Source organism: Rhinichthys klamathensis, unplaced genomic scaffold (genome assembly GCF_029890125.1).
Source record: "Rhinichthys klamathensis goyatoka isolate OS25496 unplaced genomic scaffold, OSU_Roscu_1.1 h1tg000562l_1, whole genome shotgun sequence".
NCBI lineage: Eukaryota > Metazoa > Chordata > Actinopteri > Cypriniformes > Leuciscidae > Rhinichthys > Rhinichthys klamathensis.
The window spans coordinates 268338-284272 of record NW_026607028.1 but is presented as its reverse complement, the minus strand read 5'-3'; the positions used below and the strand labels follow the sequence as shown (position 1 = coordinate 284272).

The window sequence follows — 15935 nt, the reverse complement described above, 5'->3', positions numbered from 1 at the left end:
TTTTGTTGCGTCCCTTTTGAGCCACGGGGCGTAACATTAACAATAAGTGCTTTTGAAGTAAGGGATCGAATATTCAGCAACCCGAGCGATAGAGATTTGGACAGGTCTAAAATATAAACACTTATTAATAACACTTACCATAGTGGATCAGCGTAAGACAAAAACAAACTTTAGAAGAAGGATTGATGTATTATTTAAATTTAGTTAATTTTAAACAAACAAAAAAACAGTGTACCTTGAAAAAAAGTGGCTTTATAGTGTTATTTATTTTTCTTTTAAGTTCATGCAAACACATGAGCCAGTTCCTGGACACCCGACGGGGAGCTCACCGCTAACCGCCTCCAGCCGGGCCTGTGATCTGGAGAACACTTTTCAGAGACCGTTATTAGTTTCCATTTATTAACATTGCAAATCTAGCAACTTGTTTGTTTTTATATAATACATTTTTTTTGTTTTTTTTTGTCAAACGTCTAACTTTTGCTGAGCCAGACCATCTCAGCTGCTAAGTTTTGCTGGACTTGTTTGCTGCTGCCTGCTTGCGCTGATCTGGCGAATCAATGAACTCTCACTGCATGCTGCTTCTGCTGTTTGGCTTGCATCTTCTTGCTGTCGCTGCTGCCCGTGTGTTCCTGCCGCACGGTCTTCCACAGGCTTTCTGCATGGCCTTACTGGTAAACTATGGAATGCTTATTGTTGCTTCACCTGGCTTCGACTGGTGAGACGTCCTTTTTGCCAGCACCTGTGCTTGATCGTTGAACTACCAAACTCTCCAGCCTTCTCTCTGCCTGCACACTCTGCCTAGCAAATCGCTCTTCTATTTAAGCTGCAACTCTACAGTGTTGAACATGACACTTCTTCTACTGAGCCTTGTCTTGCTCTGGGCACATGGGCATATGAATGTCTCCGATGAAACCTCTCTAGTGAAGGCGTGGGGTCCCTCATTTGTTCCCAGTATGACTTGCTCCAGGCCAGAGCTACTTGTGCAAAAATTACAAAAACTACAGCCCCTTCATAGTGTTTCTTCTGAATCCCTTCTCCGTTCTCTGTGCCTTGCTGTTTTGAAAAGCTTCACTGTTTTATCTGACAATGATCTTATGTTGTTTTTTAATTCACTACATACTAAAAATGCTGTGAGCCCTGGTGCAACCATGAAACAGAGATGCTTGATCACTATGTTGTTAATTATTTGTGGTGATGTGCAGCCAAATCCTGGCCCAGTTGATATTGACTCTAAAATCTGCAATACTCCGGCTGATTTCAAAAACAGGTCTGGGTTGGGTATTATTCATCTGAATATGCGAAGTATGCTTCCTAAGATTGATTCCTTACGTATTTGGGCAAAACCCACCGATGCAGATATTATAATTCTTTCAGAAATCTAAATCAGTCACAGATAAAGACATTGTTATCAGTGGATACGTCTTTAGAACCGACCGACCGGCCTCGTAAGGCTGGGGGCGTGGCTATATATGTAAAGAGCAAGTTCACTGCCAATGTAGTTCTGTCTATATCTGTGAGTTAACAACTTGAATTTCTGGCCCTAAATGTTGAGGTGTACAAAGGCATGACTGTCACTGTTGTTGGGTGCTATAGACCAGTACAGTGAGATGGTCCTGGCAGGCGATATGAACTGGGACTGGTTCAAACCTGCTTCAGACGGAATGAAGGGCCTTTGCAGTGAATTAAATCTCACACAATTAATTGCGTCGCCTACTCGCCCAAATTCAAAACACCCAGGGAAATCTACTCTAATTGATTTGCTATTGACAAATGCACCTCATAAATTTTCTGAAATTGGCTTGTTTGCTAATGACATGAGTGATCACTGTACGATTGCTGCAGTTAGAAATGCAAAAATTCCCAAATCCAGGCCTCGATGCGTTGAAAAACGTGATATGAAACATTTCTCCTTACAAGGTTTTTCACATGATTTATTTTATTTTAATTGGGACAGCATTAGGCTTATTGATGATGTTGAAATAGCCTGGAAATACTTTCATGATGGATTTTTGCAACTTATTAATAAACATGCTCCTATGCGTAAGTTAAGAGTCAAGGGACGAGATTCTCGACGGAGCTTAGCAAACTTCTTCATGAGAGGGATGTGGCTTGGGCAAAGGCTAGAAACTCTGGGGTGGAGGCCGATAGGATTAATTTTAGACGACTAGGAAACCAGTTCACAGCAGCTGTCCGACATGCCAAATCTGAATACTATCTAGCGGCCACTGCAGACAATCTGAATAACCCTAGGAGTTTCTGGAAGTCTATCCAGTCAATTTCGTTAACTAAATCTCTTAATGAACTGCCTCCCCATATCATTAGGGACGATATTATTATCTCGGAAAGATCTGCAATGCTAGAATGTTTTAATGAACATTTTGTTGCACCTGGTTCTTTGTTTGACCAGTCTCCATCTCCAAAAACCTCCTCTTCTGATGGTAATGCTGCGGGAAGATGTTGTGCTGGCCAGCCTTCTTCTTTTACCTTTGCCCCGTTTTCAATCGATGATGTGCATAAAGCCCTAATGTCATTGGACATCAAAATACCTGCCGGCTCAGATTGTTTAGAGCCATATTTTTTAAAAATTGCTGCAGATTTTATTGCTAAACCGCTCATGTATATTTTTTATTTGTCTTTGGTTCAGAATGTTATGCCATCAATCTAGAAAGGAAGGAGATCCTACTTTGCTAAACAACTATAGGCCTATCCCCAACTTGTCTGTGCTGTCAAAGGTGTTAATAATATCAGAGTTTCAGTCGGGTTTCCGATCCCATCTCTGCCTCATTGAAGGTGGTGAATGACATCATTGAGGCACTGGACAGCAAACAGATGTGTGCAGCTCTTTTCATCGATCTTTCTAAAGCTTTTGATACGGTGAACCATTGTATTTTAAAACAGAGACTGCTCCACATTGGTCTTTCTGAGAAGGCAGTTGGTTGGTTTGAACATGATCTCTCAGACAGGACTCAGTGCGTCACCTTTGATGGTATTCTTCAGGTTTCTTACAAGTTGTATCAGGGGTTCCTCAGGGATCGGTGCTGGGCCCACTTTTATAAATGATCTTGGTTCAAATGTCCATAATGCTCTGTTTCATTTTTATGCTGATGACACAATTATTTACAGTTGTGGAGAAACCCTTCACCAGACTTTCAGTACCTGCAGAATGCCTTTGACGTTGTTCAATCTTGGCTTCTTGACTCGAAGCTTGTGTTGAATGCAAATAAAACAAAGACGGTCTTGTTCTTAAATAATAGGAACTCCACAGCTATCCCTCCAAACGTTGTAACCCTGCAGGGAAATCTAATAGAGCGTGTGGCTGAGTATAAGTACTTAGGGCTTTTACTTGAACATTTGACTTTTAAGGCTCATATGCAAAATTTAGCCCGGAAACTTAGGTTAAAGGAGAACTGGTGGTTGAGGAGATTCCCCTTCTATGTGAAGCGCTTTGAGTGCTGAGAAAAGCGCTATATAAATGCAAGGAATTATTATTATTAAAGCTTGGGTTCTATTTTAGGAATAGGGCCTGCTTTTCTCTTGTAACAAGGAAGAAATTGGTCGAGGCTACTTTTCTGTCGCTTATGGATTATGGTGACCTTTTTTATATATACACGCCCCGAATAACTGGATTCAGTTCATCATGGCGCACTGAGATTCATCACAGGGTGCAAACCCTTTACACATGGTTGGACTCTGTATGATCTGGCCCTCCCTTGCTCAGCGCCGGCTAACCCGGTGGCGATTGTTTATATATAAATCCATTATTGGGACATTGCCCCCTTATTTATGTAGGCTTATGTCCTTCAAGGCCAGCGTTCGCTCTCTGCGGTCTAATGATAATCTCCACATGATTGTGCCTAGGGCCCGAACAGAGTTAGGGAAGCAAGCATTTAGAGTTTCTGCCCCATCAGCGTGGAACCGGTTACAGAATGGCTTAAAACTTGGTAACTTGGTCTCCTTTGGTCACTTTAAGAGGCTAGTAAAGTATCGGGAAGCAGGCACAATGGCCACCTGTCCCTGCTTCCCAAATTAGGATAAGTCAATTGTATTGTAATTTGTTACATTGTATTTCTAACTGTTGTAAGGCCATTGTACTTTCTTTTTTTTTTTTTTTAAGCGTGGCTGATTCATTGTATTGTTAATGTATTATGTCTTGAATGTTTATGGTTTTTATTATATTTTGTATTTTATGTGGAACTTTTATTGCGGCCTTCTTGGCCAGGGCTCCTTCGTAAAAGAGACTTGTTCTCAAAGGATTTCCCTGGTTAAATAAAATAAATAAAAAATATATACAGTCACACACACATTTTAAAATTTCATATACATCTATAAAATGATCCCAGCAAACAGGGAACGTTCCGTCAAGATTCTCTTTTACAGATTTGAACCAGTAACATTATTAAACAGATAACTGAAGAGATGTTCTATCAATGTTCTCAAGATTTACACAAAAACATTTATACCAACCTTTTTTCCAGAATTTTTTTTTATATTGTTGCTACTGGTTTCAGGATGTTCAAAGAACATTCAAAAGTAGCGTTCCCTTAACGTTCACATAACCAAGAAAACGCATGTTTAAAAATAAGCCGCAAATTTTACATCTTTCTTTCGACCAACGTGATCAGTCTCCCAATGTTTTGAAAAAGAATATTGCAGTTTATTATAAACGATTTATCCATATACATTTTTATTTATTTATTTATTAATTTGCCTTATCTTGAATCAAAAACGTAATCTTATATGAGAACAGCAGACTATCAACATGAGATCCAGATACAGGAGTGTGTGTTCATACACAGAGACGCTGCGTTAGAAGAGTGTGTGTTCATTCACAGAGACGCTGCGTTAGAAGAGTGTGTGTTCATACACAGAGACGCTGCGTTAGAAGAGTGTGTGTTCATACACAGAGATGCTGCGTTAGAAGAGTGTGTGTTCATACACAGAGACGCTGCGTTAGAAGAGTGTGTGTTCATACACAGAGACGCTGCGTTAGAAGAGTGTGTGTTCATACACAGAGATGCTGCGTTAGAAGAGTGTGTGTTCATACACAGAGATGCTGCGTTAGAAGAGTGTGTGTTCATACACAGAGACGCTGCGTTAGAAGAGTGTGTGTTCATACACAGAGACAGAGACGTGCGTTCTCAAAGCATGGCTTTATTGTGTCTGGTATAAAGTCTTCTTGAGAACATCTGCACTCCGACTATTTCGCCGCCGCCGCCGCCTTCCTTGCGATAGTCTTCATCCCCTTCTTGTTGTGTTTCTTGGCAAAGCGCATGTTCCTCAGGAACTTCTGATCCACCTGTGACAGAAAGCCTGCATTAAAGCCCCTGAACACACAGATGAAGCCAGCGCGCGCACTAGCGGACCAGCGTAACACACTCGCACACTACAGCCACGAGTGTTGAACCGACACAAACTCCACATGCTGTAACATCATTCACATTGATGATCATGGTTTGATTCAGTCGTGACTCATAAGCCTAAACTTTGCTTCTAGATTAATATAAATACATGCGTTCATTAGGGGTGTGACGAGACGCTTATCTCACGAGACACGAGATTGGGTTCACGAGAACGAGACGAGATTTTTGCAAAATTTTTCAGAAATCCTCAATGACAAAATACATGACTGGAAAAATAGTATGCAGGTGCACATTCTAAACATTCTGCAATGTTTAACTAATGATCTTATAAAGTAGACCTGAAATGACAGGCATTATGAGTATGAATTATCAAATGCATTAAAAGAAAACAATATACAAGCACTGTAAAAGGCTTTTATTGACTGGCTTTTCTCTGTATGATTTCACATGAGTCTCTTCAGACCTTACTGTACATTTAAGAGCTTTCAGAACTTCTGATTGAGGCTGTGTGTGTGTGACCTCCTAACTGAACTCCTTGAAGTCTTAAGCGCAAACAGTAAGTGCAAGTGCAACCATAATCAAAGTTAGCACACAGACTCTTTATAATTGTTCTCAAATTGCTGTTTTATTTTGCACCGGCGGTTATAGGGTTAATCCGGGTAGAGAGAAACGAGGCTGGTGTGTTTGTCTCTACAGTTGTTCTTGCGTTCCGATTATAAGTTCAGAAACGGAGCCTCCCTTGTCTGATGTCCTTAAGACATTACAGTAACGTTACTCTCTCAATATATTCGAAGTGTAAACTGAGACCATAGCCGCAAATAAACAGTCCAGAGATGGGTATTAGGAGACGGACTATTGTATGTTCGCGGCCTAATTTGTGCGCAATGCACATCAGGGAGCTTGTGTTTTACTTTCACTTTCGTGATCGCGCTTACTCTGTGTATAGCAGAGGTGCTGAGCGCGCATTCTACAATAATACATTTATTAGGGATGTCCCGATCCGATCACGTGGTTTCAGACTCGATCGGAATCGGACGTTACCTCCCGATCAGGACTCGGATATATGTAAATTAGGGGTGTAACGGTACATGTATTCGTAATTATTGAACCGTTTCCGAGGCTTCCGGTTCGGTACGCATACAAACCGAACGATTCCTAGGACCATTTTTCCTGCAGACAAAATCAGCGCTGGCGCGATCACCACAACGCTGCGCAACATCAAATGGCAAACGTAATGAAAGCGGAACGAAACTGCGCTTCTCATTATATTGCGCTTAACAGACCATTATCAGTTCGGACCAGCAACATCTGTGCAGTGCGAGATCAAGCGACACTGTGCTTAGAGATCCAGTGAAGAAAACATTTGAATTCGCCACTGAAGTAATAACATCGCTGCGAGATCTAGAGAAGCATTCACATTTCTCCGTTATTATTAACCGTAGATCTCTATTAGATCAAACAGCGCTGACGTGGGAACCAGGAGAAACATTGTGCCGTGAATGAACATGGATTTAATGTTGCACTTCAAAACTCAAATATTATATAAATATATATTTAAATGTTATTTTTAATGTGATTACCAAAACATTATTTGTTCATCCTTCAAAGATTACCCCCATTTATAAACCTGAAACTTTCAAGATGTAGGAAAACTCAAACTTATTTAAAATCTCTGGCATTTCTTTCTTTTTGCTGTATCGTATCGAACCGCAAATTTTGTGAACTGTTACACCCCTAATGTATATATATTAGGGGTGTCCCCGACTAAGGATTTTCATAGTCGAATCAGATTCGTGAAGTCCTGCCTATAGTCGACTAATAGTCGAATCATGTGTGTGGTGTTGGGGAGGGGGCGGGGCTTTAACATTTTAACGCCGCGATGTACAGAACATCACAAAAAGATATAGAAGAAAATGTATAAAAACATTTTGGATCAATAAAACTAAGAAATAACATAAATAACTGCAGAAAGGCCACACTGCAGATAGGATTTGCATTTCACATGCAAATCAAATTAAATCGGCTGAATTGCCTGTAGGAGCATGCTCTAATAGGCCTACAGCGCAACATCGATGCAGTGAAAAATAATCAACAATTAAGAACACAATATACATTTATAATAAATAAAAATACAAAACGAAATAAGTCAGAATCAAGTCACAAGAAGCAGAACAAATGTGTGCAAAATGCCTAAAGTGCAGGGGAACAATATTCAAAACACAAGTCACAAATAGTTATATTAGATCACCCTGAGTGATCAATTAATAAAATAAAAATAAAGAAATTATTAAAATAACGAAAGTATGGCCAGGATTGTCAACTTTGTCTTTTTAACTGCAGAAACAACAATAAACGCTAAACTGGAGCGGCAGTCTTTTTAGCTAAACGTGTTCACAGTATCCAAAAATCAAATTAGAAGTAGAACCGGCTGAAATGTTTTGAAATCACTTGTACCCATACCTGATCGAGAAAACTAAATCCAGTCTTTCACTCGGCCTGTGTCCGTTTGAGTCTTTTCAAATTGTGTGCGCGGATAAAATAGCCTACATTGTAAACCGCTTAACGTGAAAAACGCTTAACGGCTTTGTCCTAAAACTGTTATATTAAAAGATCAAATTCTGTACACACCTTATTAATAAAGCATACTATATAGCCTACAGAAAAGCAGATGAGCCCAGAATATGAACGCAGCGCGTTTTATTATAGGCTACGTTAAGCATTTTCCTCCCATAGAAAACCGTTAAAGAAAAAGCTTTACGTGACTTTCTATAGGAGAAACGCGTTGCGTTCATATTCTGGGTTCATCTGCTTATCTGCACATGGAATGGTTTCTTAAGGTGTGTAGCCTACTGTGTACATACATTAAGCACGTAAAGTGTCATTTAAGCGTTTTAAAAGCTTTTTTTCACGTTAAGCGTTTTAGATCGTCCCGAGGAAAACCAGCCTGTTAACGTTGGCCGGCAGAAGTGCGATCATGGTTTTCCTGATGCTAAATCCAGCCTTGGAGATTATCCTTTCTGATGGTGTGCATCTTTAGATTTTCTTATCCCAGACATTTTTAAAGATTTAAATCCCTGCCGACAAGACGCTCCTCTGTCGGTCACGGATCGAAAGTGAAACTTAAATCTGTCACGGGGTGTTTGGATTTATTCACGCTGCACGCAGTTAAAAAATATTTATTAAAAGCTTCTTTCTTTGCACATTTTTATTGACAGCATTATCATTATAGGCTGTATATTAACGTATTGACAGAAAACCAGTAGTTCTATGTGAAATCAGACATTGAGCACACTCATATAGCCAAAATGACATAATCCTCATTTAATAACACATCTGCGAAGATTCGACCGTGAGATTGGTAGTCGAATCAGGCTCCTCCTATCGAAGCATCGAATCTTCGACTATTCGGGGTCACCCCTAATATATATATATTCTCATTTTTTTATACACTTTTAAAACATTTTTATTTTTTGTTTACATGCCTGCCGGGTATTTTAAGTTGAGGTGCTATTTGTTTTTATATTAGACTTTTTCTATATTTACTGTTGCACTAAAGTTTAAAAGTGAAGATTTTATGTTATTTATTTCTTGATTGTTCAAGCTACCTCACAGAAGTGCTCTGTTTGTTAACAGAGTTGTTGAATGTTAAAATAAGGTGAATTAAATAAAAAATAAGGAACATCCTGGATCTGTTTTTTCTCTCTTCTTTATTCTTTTTTTATGTATTATATAAGTATCGGATCGGTAGATACTCAAAATCAAATGACTCGGAGGCAAAGAAACCTGATCGGGACATCCCTAACATTTATCAGACTAGTGTTGTCACGATACTAGAATTCTAACTTCGATACGATACCTTGAAAAATATCGATATTCGATGCCATTTTCGATACCACGGAGAAAAAACTGCCACAATATTAAGGGGGTATTTTTTTTTATTTAAAGCTAAATATAACAAGTCTAGAACATGACAATGAGGTATTTTTTACATGAACAAAAATGTCCTGAGTTCTATTTGTTTATATTTTTTAATTGGACCAGAGCTAACATGATGTACTTTTATTACCTACTGTTATTTAAGATTAAAATATACTGTAACAAAAAAGCACTTAACAGTATCAAATTGGAGGATAGAGAGTCAGTAATGTATAATAATAAGATTAAACATTCAATTTTAAGTTAAAGGCATGTCATTATTGAATTCAGAGATGCCATTGTCTAGCTGTTTAGTTTAATTAATATCTGTGTAATCAAATTGATGATAATCGCTAATGAAGGAAAATTGCAGAATTAAATAATAATTTTTGAATAAAGTTAAATAGGCACCAGTTAATTTACATTTGACCACAGTTACAATATTTACTTGTCTAAGATTCCTCAGTCAGATTATGTTAACTTTAAGAATTAAAACGAGACAACACAGACTCTTATCAACAACAATACTAGGCCATCTTGGTTAATGTTTCAGAAAAGTTCAAATGAGAAGAGTTACGGTGTTTCCTTGAGGATTTTTTTTAGCAGTGGGGGCAGATCTGTCCAAACAACACACATCCCTGATGCTGAGCATATGCTGCTAAATAGTAGCCTACCCCTGGAGCCTGTTCCTTAAGTCTGTTTTCACCTATACAATAATTTTTTTTTTAAAATTAGTGATGTGAGGGATTATTGATAGGCTAGCTAGTCAAACAATCTGTTGGCTGCCCGCAGCCCGCTCGCGTGTCCGCGCTATTCTCCGACATGCCCGCTCGCGGAGTGTAGCTCGAGTCGTGTCCGCGCTATTCTCCGACATGCCCGCTCGCGGTGTGTAGCTCGAGTCGTGTCCGCGCTATTCTCCGACATGCCCGCTCGCGGAGTGTAGCTCGAGTCGTGTCCGCGCTATTCTCCGACATGCCCGCTCGCGGTGTGTAGCTCGAGTCGTGTCCGCGCTATTCTCCGACATGCCCGCTCGCGGAGTGTAGCTCGAGTCGTGTCCGCGCTATTCTCCGACATGCCCGCTCGCGGAGTGTAGCTCGTGTCCGCGCTATTCTCCGACATGCCCGCTCGCGGAGTGTAGCTCGTGTCCGCGCTATTCTCCGACATGCCCGCTCGCGGTGTGTAGCTCGTGTCCGCGCTATTCTCCGACATGCCCGCTCGCGGAGTGTAGCTCGAGTCGTGTCCGCGCTATTCTCCGACATGCCCGCTCGCGGTGTGTAGCTCGTGTCCGCGCTATTCTCCGACATGCCCGCTCGCGGTGTGTAGCTCGTGTCCGCGCTATTCTCCGACATGCCCGCTCGCGGTGTGTAGCGCGTGTACACGCTATTCTCCGACATGCCCGCTCGCGGTGTGTAGCGCGTGTACACGCTATTCTCCGACTCCGACATGCCCGCTCGCGGTGTGTTTTTTACGCGTGTCCGCGCTATTCTCCGACATGCCCGCTCTTTATCAATCAACCAAAGCCGGTCGCGGGGGCACCGCCCTCGCCATCTTTCCATTCACTTCACTTTTGAAGTGAATTTAACCAGAGCGAATGAGACGAGTGCGTCACGTGTGGTGTTTGTCAACGCGCCTCTGGAGAGAAGTGAAAGTGACCGCTCGGCTAGTATCGATACTTCGGGAAATTAGTATTGGTACCGTTCAGATATTTCAGTATCGATATTTATCGAAATATCGATATTTTTGACAACACTATATCAGACGTTAGTCTATGTTGCGCAACGAATCCTCCGCCATCCTCACGCGATCAGTGAACTGGGATTCGTGCGGCACTGATTGCAACGGCAACTCGTGCTGGATGAGCAGAGCAGACTTTCACATTATTTTATAATGGTTTTTATTTTTTTATAAAAACAGCAAAACGATAGTTTAGGCGAATGTGAGTGTAGCGGTGGAATGGTAATCTCACGCTCACGCTCAGTCATGGCGATATCACGAGACAGCTTTTCACTCGATGAGAAATCTCGTCATCTTTTAGTCTCGCGAGATCTCGTCACACCCCTAGCGTTCATTTATAATGCTTTTAAACAAGGTGTATTCATCATTTGAGCTCTTTGTGAACATAAGGCATATTTCTTTGATTCACTAGCATTGATATCGTAAGATATTTAGTTTCAGCTGCTTCTCAAACTGTGTTTACTCCTGCCTTGTAAACGCTTTTAATATCACAAGTCAAACTGATCTGAAGCTGCAGAAGAGAAGCGCGGCTCTGAGGAGTAGATGTGCTGACCCGACACTGGCCGGACCGAGTTCAGTCAGACGAGGCCGACACAAACCCCATATTGTGTGTGTACTATTCTCTGTTATTAAGCCTCACAAAACCAGTATAAAGAACCATCAACTTTTCATATTATAAGTGTTCTAAAGCCATTCCATAGTTTAATGTAACTTTTAGAGATGAATATTGAAGTCGTTAAATTCACGTGAACGCTGCCCAGTCGTTCTCAGTTCAGCACACACACACACACACACACACACACACACACACACGACAGTCAACACGATCAAACTCTCTCCAAGGCGATTCAATATTACTATTATTATACTTGATCTGTGGATAAAGGTCTATGGTTTCGCATACAGGGTTTCTGCAGGTAATCTTCTTATTAAATGTAATGCTTTATAAGGCCCCGCAGAAACCCTGGCATAAAATGACTTTATCTTTCTGGGGTTTATGGTTCATGTAACGTGTTAGATCACACTGGAGTGATGTACTCGTTCTTAACAGTAACAAACTTACAACTGTAAAAAAGAAAAGGCTCAATAAACCGATGTTGTGCCGTGTGACCTGCGATCAGTGCCGCCTCTGAGCTGACCTGCGATCAGTGCCGCCTCTGAGCTGACCTGCGATCACAGCTGTGACTTTCATAGTAGAATACTTTGGGCAATGAAAGATTATTAGCCTTGCTCTGTTCGACCTGTATTATTGCTGCCTCATTAAACATCTGCGCTCCACATTTAAAAGAAATGTCTTTTATTTTGATAGTATATATTATAAATAATATATTTACTTGTTTTTCATGAATGTATTTTATTTCACACCATGTAAGCAGGGTTAGTGCAGCGCTTCCTCACGGCCACCAGCTCTCCAGACTCGCGCTGGTGTTCAGCTGTTGCACATCTGCGCTCTCGGGAGTTTCCTACACTAACGTTTGCTGCTGAATATCAACTAATCTAGTTTATAATAGTATTTTGACAGATTATGATCATATTCCATTTGTTGATTGTCTTAATAATGAAGTTTAACACACAGTAATTATCAGTTCAACACACAGGTGTAGAAACTCTACATTGAGGAACAGGAATCTGTGCTGATATCTGATTGGCCGATACGGACGGGTGACTCCACACGGACCGCAGATCTGACGGACTCACTCGGGATTCTGCAGAACACAGTGGGCGGAGTCTAGTGACACGCAGTCGTCTCCCATTGGCTCGCGATGATGACGGACATGTGCTCTCTCTACCACGCGTTTCAAACATTTATATTGTTTTTTCTAATTAGAAAGCAAGCGCACGTCTATTCTATTACGTTTACTGTAGCGTAACTGATGCGAGTGTGTGCCGGCCGGATGAAGCCACGCTGAGCATTCACACACTCGCCTGGACTCGAACCCCTGACCGCAGTGTTGCAGGCCTTGAGCTACAGGAACACCACATCTCAAACTGACATATGCAACTAATATTATGAATATAAAGTGTAGCCCGTTAAACATCAGGATCTGCAGCACTGAAGGCCAGATGTGCAGAGAACAGCTGGATCATCTTACCCCTTTCAGAGACTCGTAGCGCTGAGAGCGAGGCTTCTTGATGCCGTTCCTGTGCCACTTACGAGCTGCACACACACACACACACACACAGAGAGGGTCATTAAAACATCCATAGCATCTCACACACTCAAACATCAACAGCATCTCTCAATCACACACACACACACACACACACACACACAGAGAGGGTCATTAAAACATCCATAGCATCACTCACACACACACACAAACAAACATCAAGAACAGCATCACTCACTCACACACACACACAGTCATTAAAACATCCATAGCATCACTCACACACACACACAAACAAACATCAAGAACAGCATCACTCACACACTCAAACATCCACAGCATCTCTCTCTCACACACACACACTCAAACATCAAGAACCGCATCACTCAAACATCCACAACACACGCACACACACACACTCAAACATCCACATCACACACACACAAACATCAAGAACAGCATCACTCACACACTCAAACATCCACAGCATCTCTCTCTCTCTCTCACACACACACACACACACCGGGCGAACACTTACACTGGTTGTGTGTGGTGTGATTCTTCGACTTGGCCATTTCTGATCAGTGTCTGCTAACAGAGAGACAGCAGTTAGAGAACAGAGTAACACAGACCAGCAGGACATCACAGTGAGCAACACTAGCTAACCTCCTCACTCGAGCTAACATGCTAACTAACTACAAACTCCACAATCCCGGCCCGCTCGCGCTCAATACTGCACTAGAGCTGCTTAATCAGTGTCACTGAACACGATACTGGACTGATGTTCCAATGGGAGTTTGCATTTCTGAGGATTCATTTAGATTTCATTTTGATACGGAGACAAACTCATTACCTGCTACACGAAGCGCACGACAACCGGAAGAGAGAGAGACAGCAAGGCATTGTGGGAGATAAGAGTCCCCGTCACCGGATGTGAAGTTCCGAAAACACATGTAAACAAACACAAGTTTAGTATCACCAGAGAATGTCGTTTAATTCAGAAAACTATGGAATCCCATTTCCAACACATAAGAAAACAATCATGCTTTGGTAAATGATAAGTATGACACAGAACAGAAGTCGAAAATATTACTTAAAATGTTTTTTAAAAAATCGAAATTATGACATAAAAGTCATAATGCACTTATAATTTCGACTTTTTTATGTCATAATTATTATTTACTAAAAATCTTTTTTTTTTTTATGTGCCGACAATGTGAATATAGCTTTTAAAAAAGTCCTAAATGAAACATAATGCTACCATACTAGTGTACTAAGTTATTGAAACTAACTTGACCCACAATTATCCAATATTAATAATAACTATTATTATTATTATTATTATTATAAAACTGACACACCCACATAAAATGAAGATATAACAATAGTAAGTGTGTTATTTTGAAACTATGATTACCATGGTAAATTGTATGTAATTGAACATATACGTAATGTAATAGAGCGAAGTGTCCGGTAGATGTCAGTGTAAACACACGTCATATCCGCTAATGGAACAGAGATCACGTGAGGTGAGAGAAGCAGATCCATTCAGTAAATGCTTCATATTTATAATGTGTCACATGAAGAGAAGTAGACTTTCTATGTGATGTAAAGAAGAAGGCCACTGCCAACAAATGTACATATTTACATCTATATGCATGTTTTGTATCTATATTTCCCAAAGTAGCCTGTAATAACACACAGTGTGCAGTGATCTGGGATAGACTGAGAGATTATTGCAGGTGTTTATGGAGCTCTTATGGAGATATGGCTGTGTTTCTCCTCTCAAACCTCAGGCATTCTCCAGTGAAGCCCGAACAATCAGACGGGCTGCTAATAATAGGCCTGCCTTGCTGTCTGCTGATAGCAGGACTCATGGGCTGAATATAGACACGAACAGCCTCTTAACTCTGAGGTTTATTACAGGAACGAGTTGATCAAAGCGCTTCATGTCATTCCCGTGGGCCTGAGAGGACTGAAGACGAACCCGTCATGATGCCAGATGAAGAATATCCTCATAATGTTGGATCAGAATCAGTTCCTCTTGCAGCATCTCTTCTCTTCTCTGATGACGGGGGCGGGGCTATAACCTGTCACTCACCCAGCTCACCCAGATCAGCCAATAGCAAGCCACAACCATCCAATCAACTCCCCACAGACACAATCAAGCCCCGCCCACATGTGTTCTGGTTCCTGAAGCGTTTCGGAACAAATAAATCCATAAACAGTGATAATTTCATAATAACCACGGAAACAACACATGATGTGAATGATCATCATTTTATCCTGATATGTTCATGTGTTTATTCAAGTCGAGTCCTCTTCATTTATACAGCGCTTTTAACAATATAGACTGTTTCAGAGCAGCTTTACAGTGATAACAGGAGATTACAGTAACAGATTGTTTGGCTTTACAGCAGCTCTAGAATAAAGTTATTGTCCAGATAAAGTTAGTTTTGATTGATTTGATGTATTCAGCTTCAGGGGTCGATAGGCAGATCTTTTCTGCTGTGAGACACACATGAGTGTAACTGTGGATGTGGGGGGCGGGGCTTGGCTCTGTGCATCAGTTGTTATGATTGGATGTTGAGATGTGGGCGTGGCTCTCATGCAGATGAGCTGCAGGGGCGGAGTTTAAAGTGCCTCTATTATTTCATGCAGTGTGTAATAAAGCTGTTTGTGAATGGAAACGTTCTGCTCAGTTGTAAAGTCGAAAGTCCAGGATAAATAAATGTATTGTCTCCCAAAAGAAAGAATCGCCTCTGAACCGCCTTTACGAGTCGTTTGTGTTTCGACTCTGCATGACAGTTCTACG

At 41.0% G+C, this 15935-nt stretch overlaps 1 protein-coding gene across 2 annotated transcripts; it reads right to left on the bottom strand.

Moving 5' to 3' along the window:
* Window positions 1–5135: 5135 nt before the first annotated feature.
* On the bottom strand, window positions 5136–14073 carry rpl29 (ribosomal protein L29). 2 transcript variants are annotated; one of them, XM_056239426.1, is made up of 4 exons: window positions 13974–14073; window positions 13659–13711; window positions 13103–13167; window positions 5136–5296 (listed from the first exon to the last, which is right to left on the bottom strand). In XM_056239426.1, exons 2-4 carry the CDS (start codon window positions 13693–13695, stop codon window positions 5198–5200), a joined length of 201 nt encoding a protein of 66 aa, XP_056095401.1. In that variant the 5' UTR covers window positions 13696–13711; window positions 13974–14073; the 3' UTR covers window positions 5136–5197. The 2 variants fall into 2 exon arrangements, with proteins under 2 accessions (XP_056095401.1, XP_056095400.1); XM_056239425.1 differs by having other exon boundaries at window positions 13659–13708; window positions 13974–14064.
* Between the last annotated feature and the right edge of the window lie 1862 nt (window positions 14074–15935).

Coding starts and splice junctions, on each gene's coding strand:
- rpl29 (XM_056239426.1), bottom strand. CDS start 13,695: ATGGCCAAGTCGAAGAATCACACCACACACAACCAGT. Junction 13,168..13,658: donor TCACACCACACACAACCAGT/GTAAGTGTTCGC, acceptor GTGTGTGTGCAG/CTCGTAAGTGGCACAGGAAC. Junction 5,297..13,102: donor GCTACGAGTCTCTGAAAGGG/GTAAGATGATCC, acceptor TTTCTGTCACAG/GTGGATCAGAAGTTCCTGAG.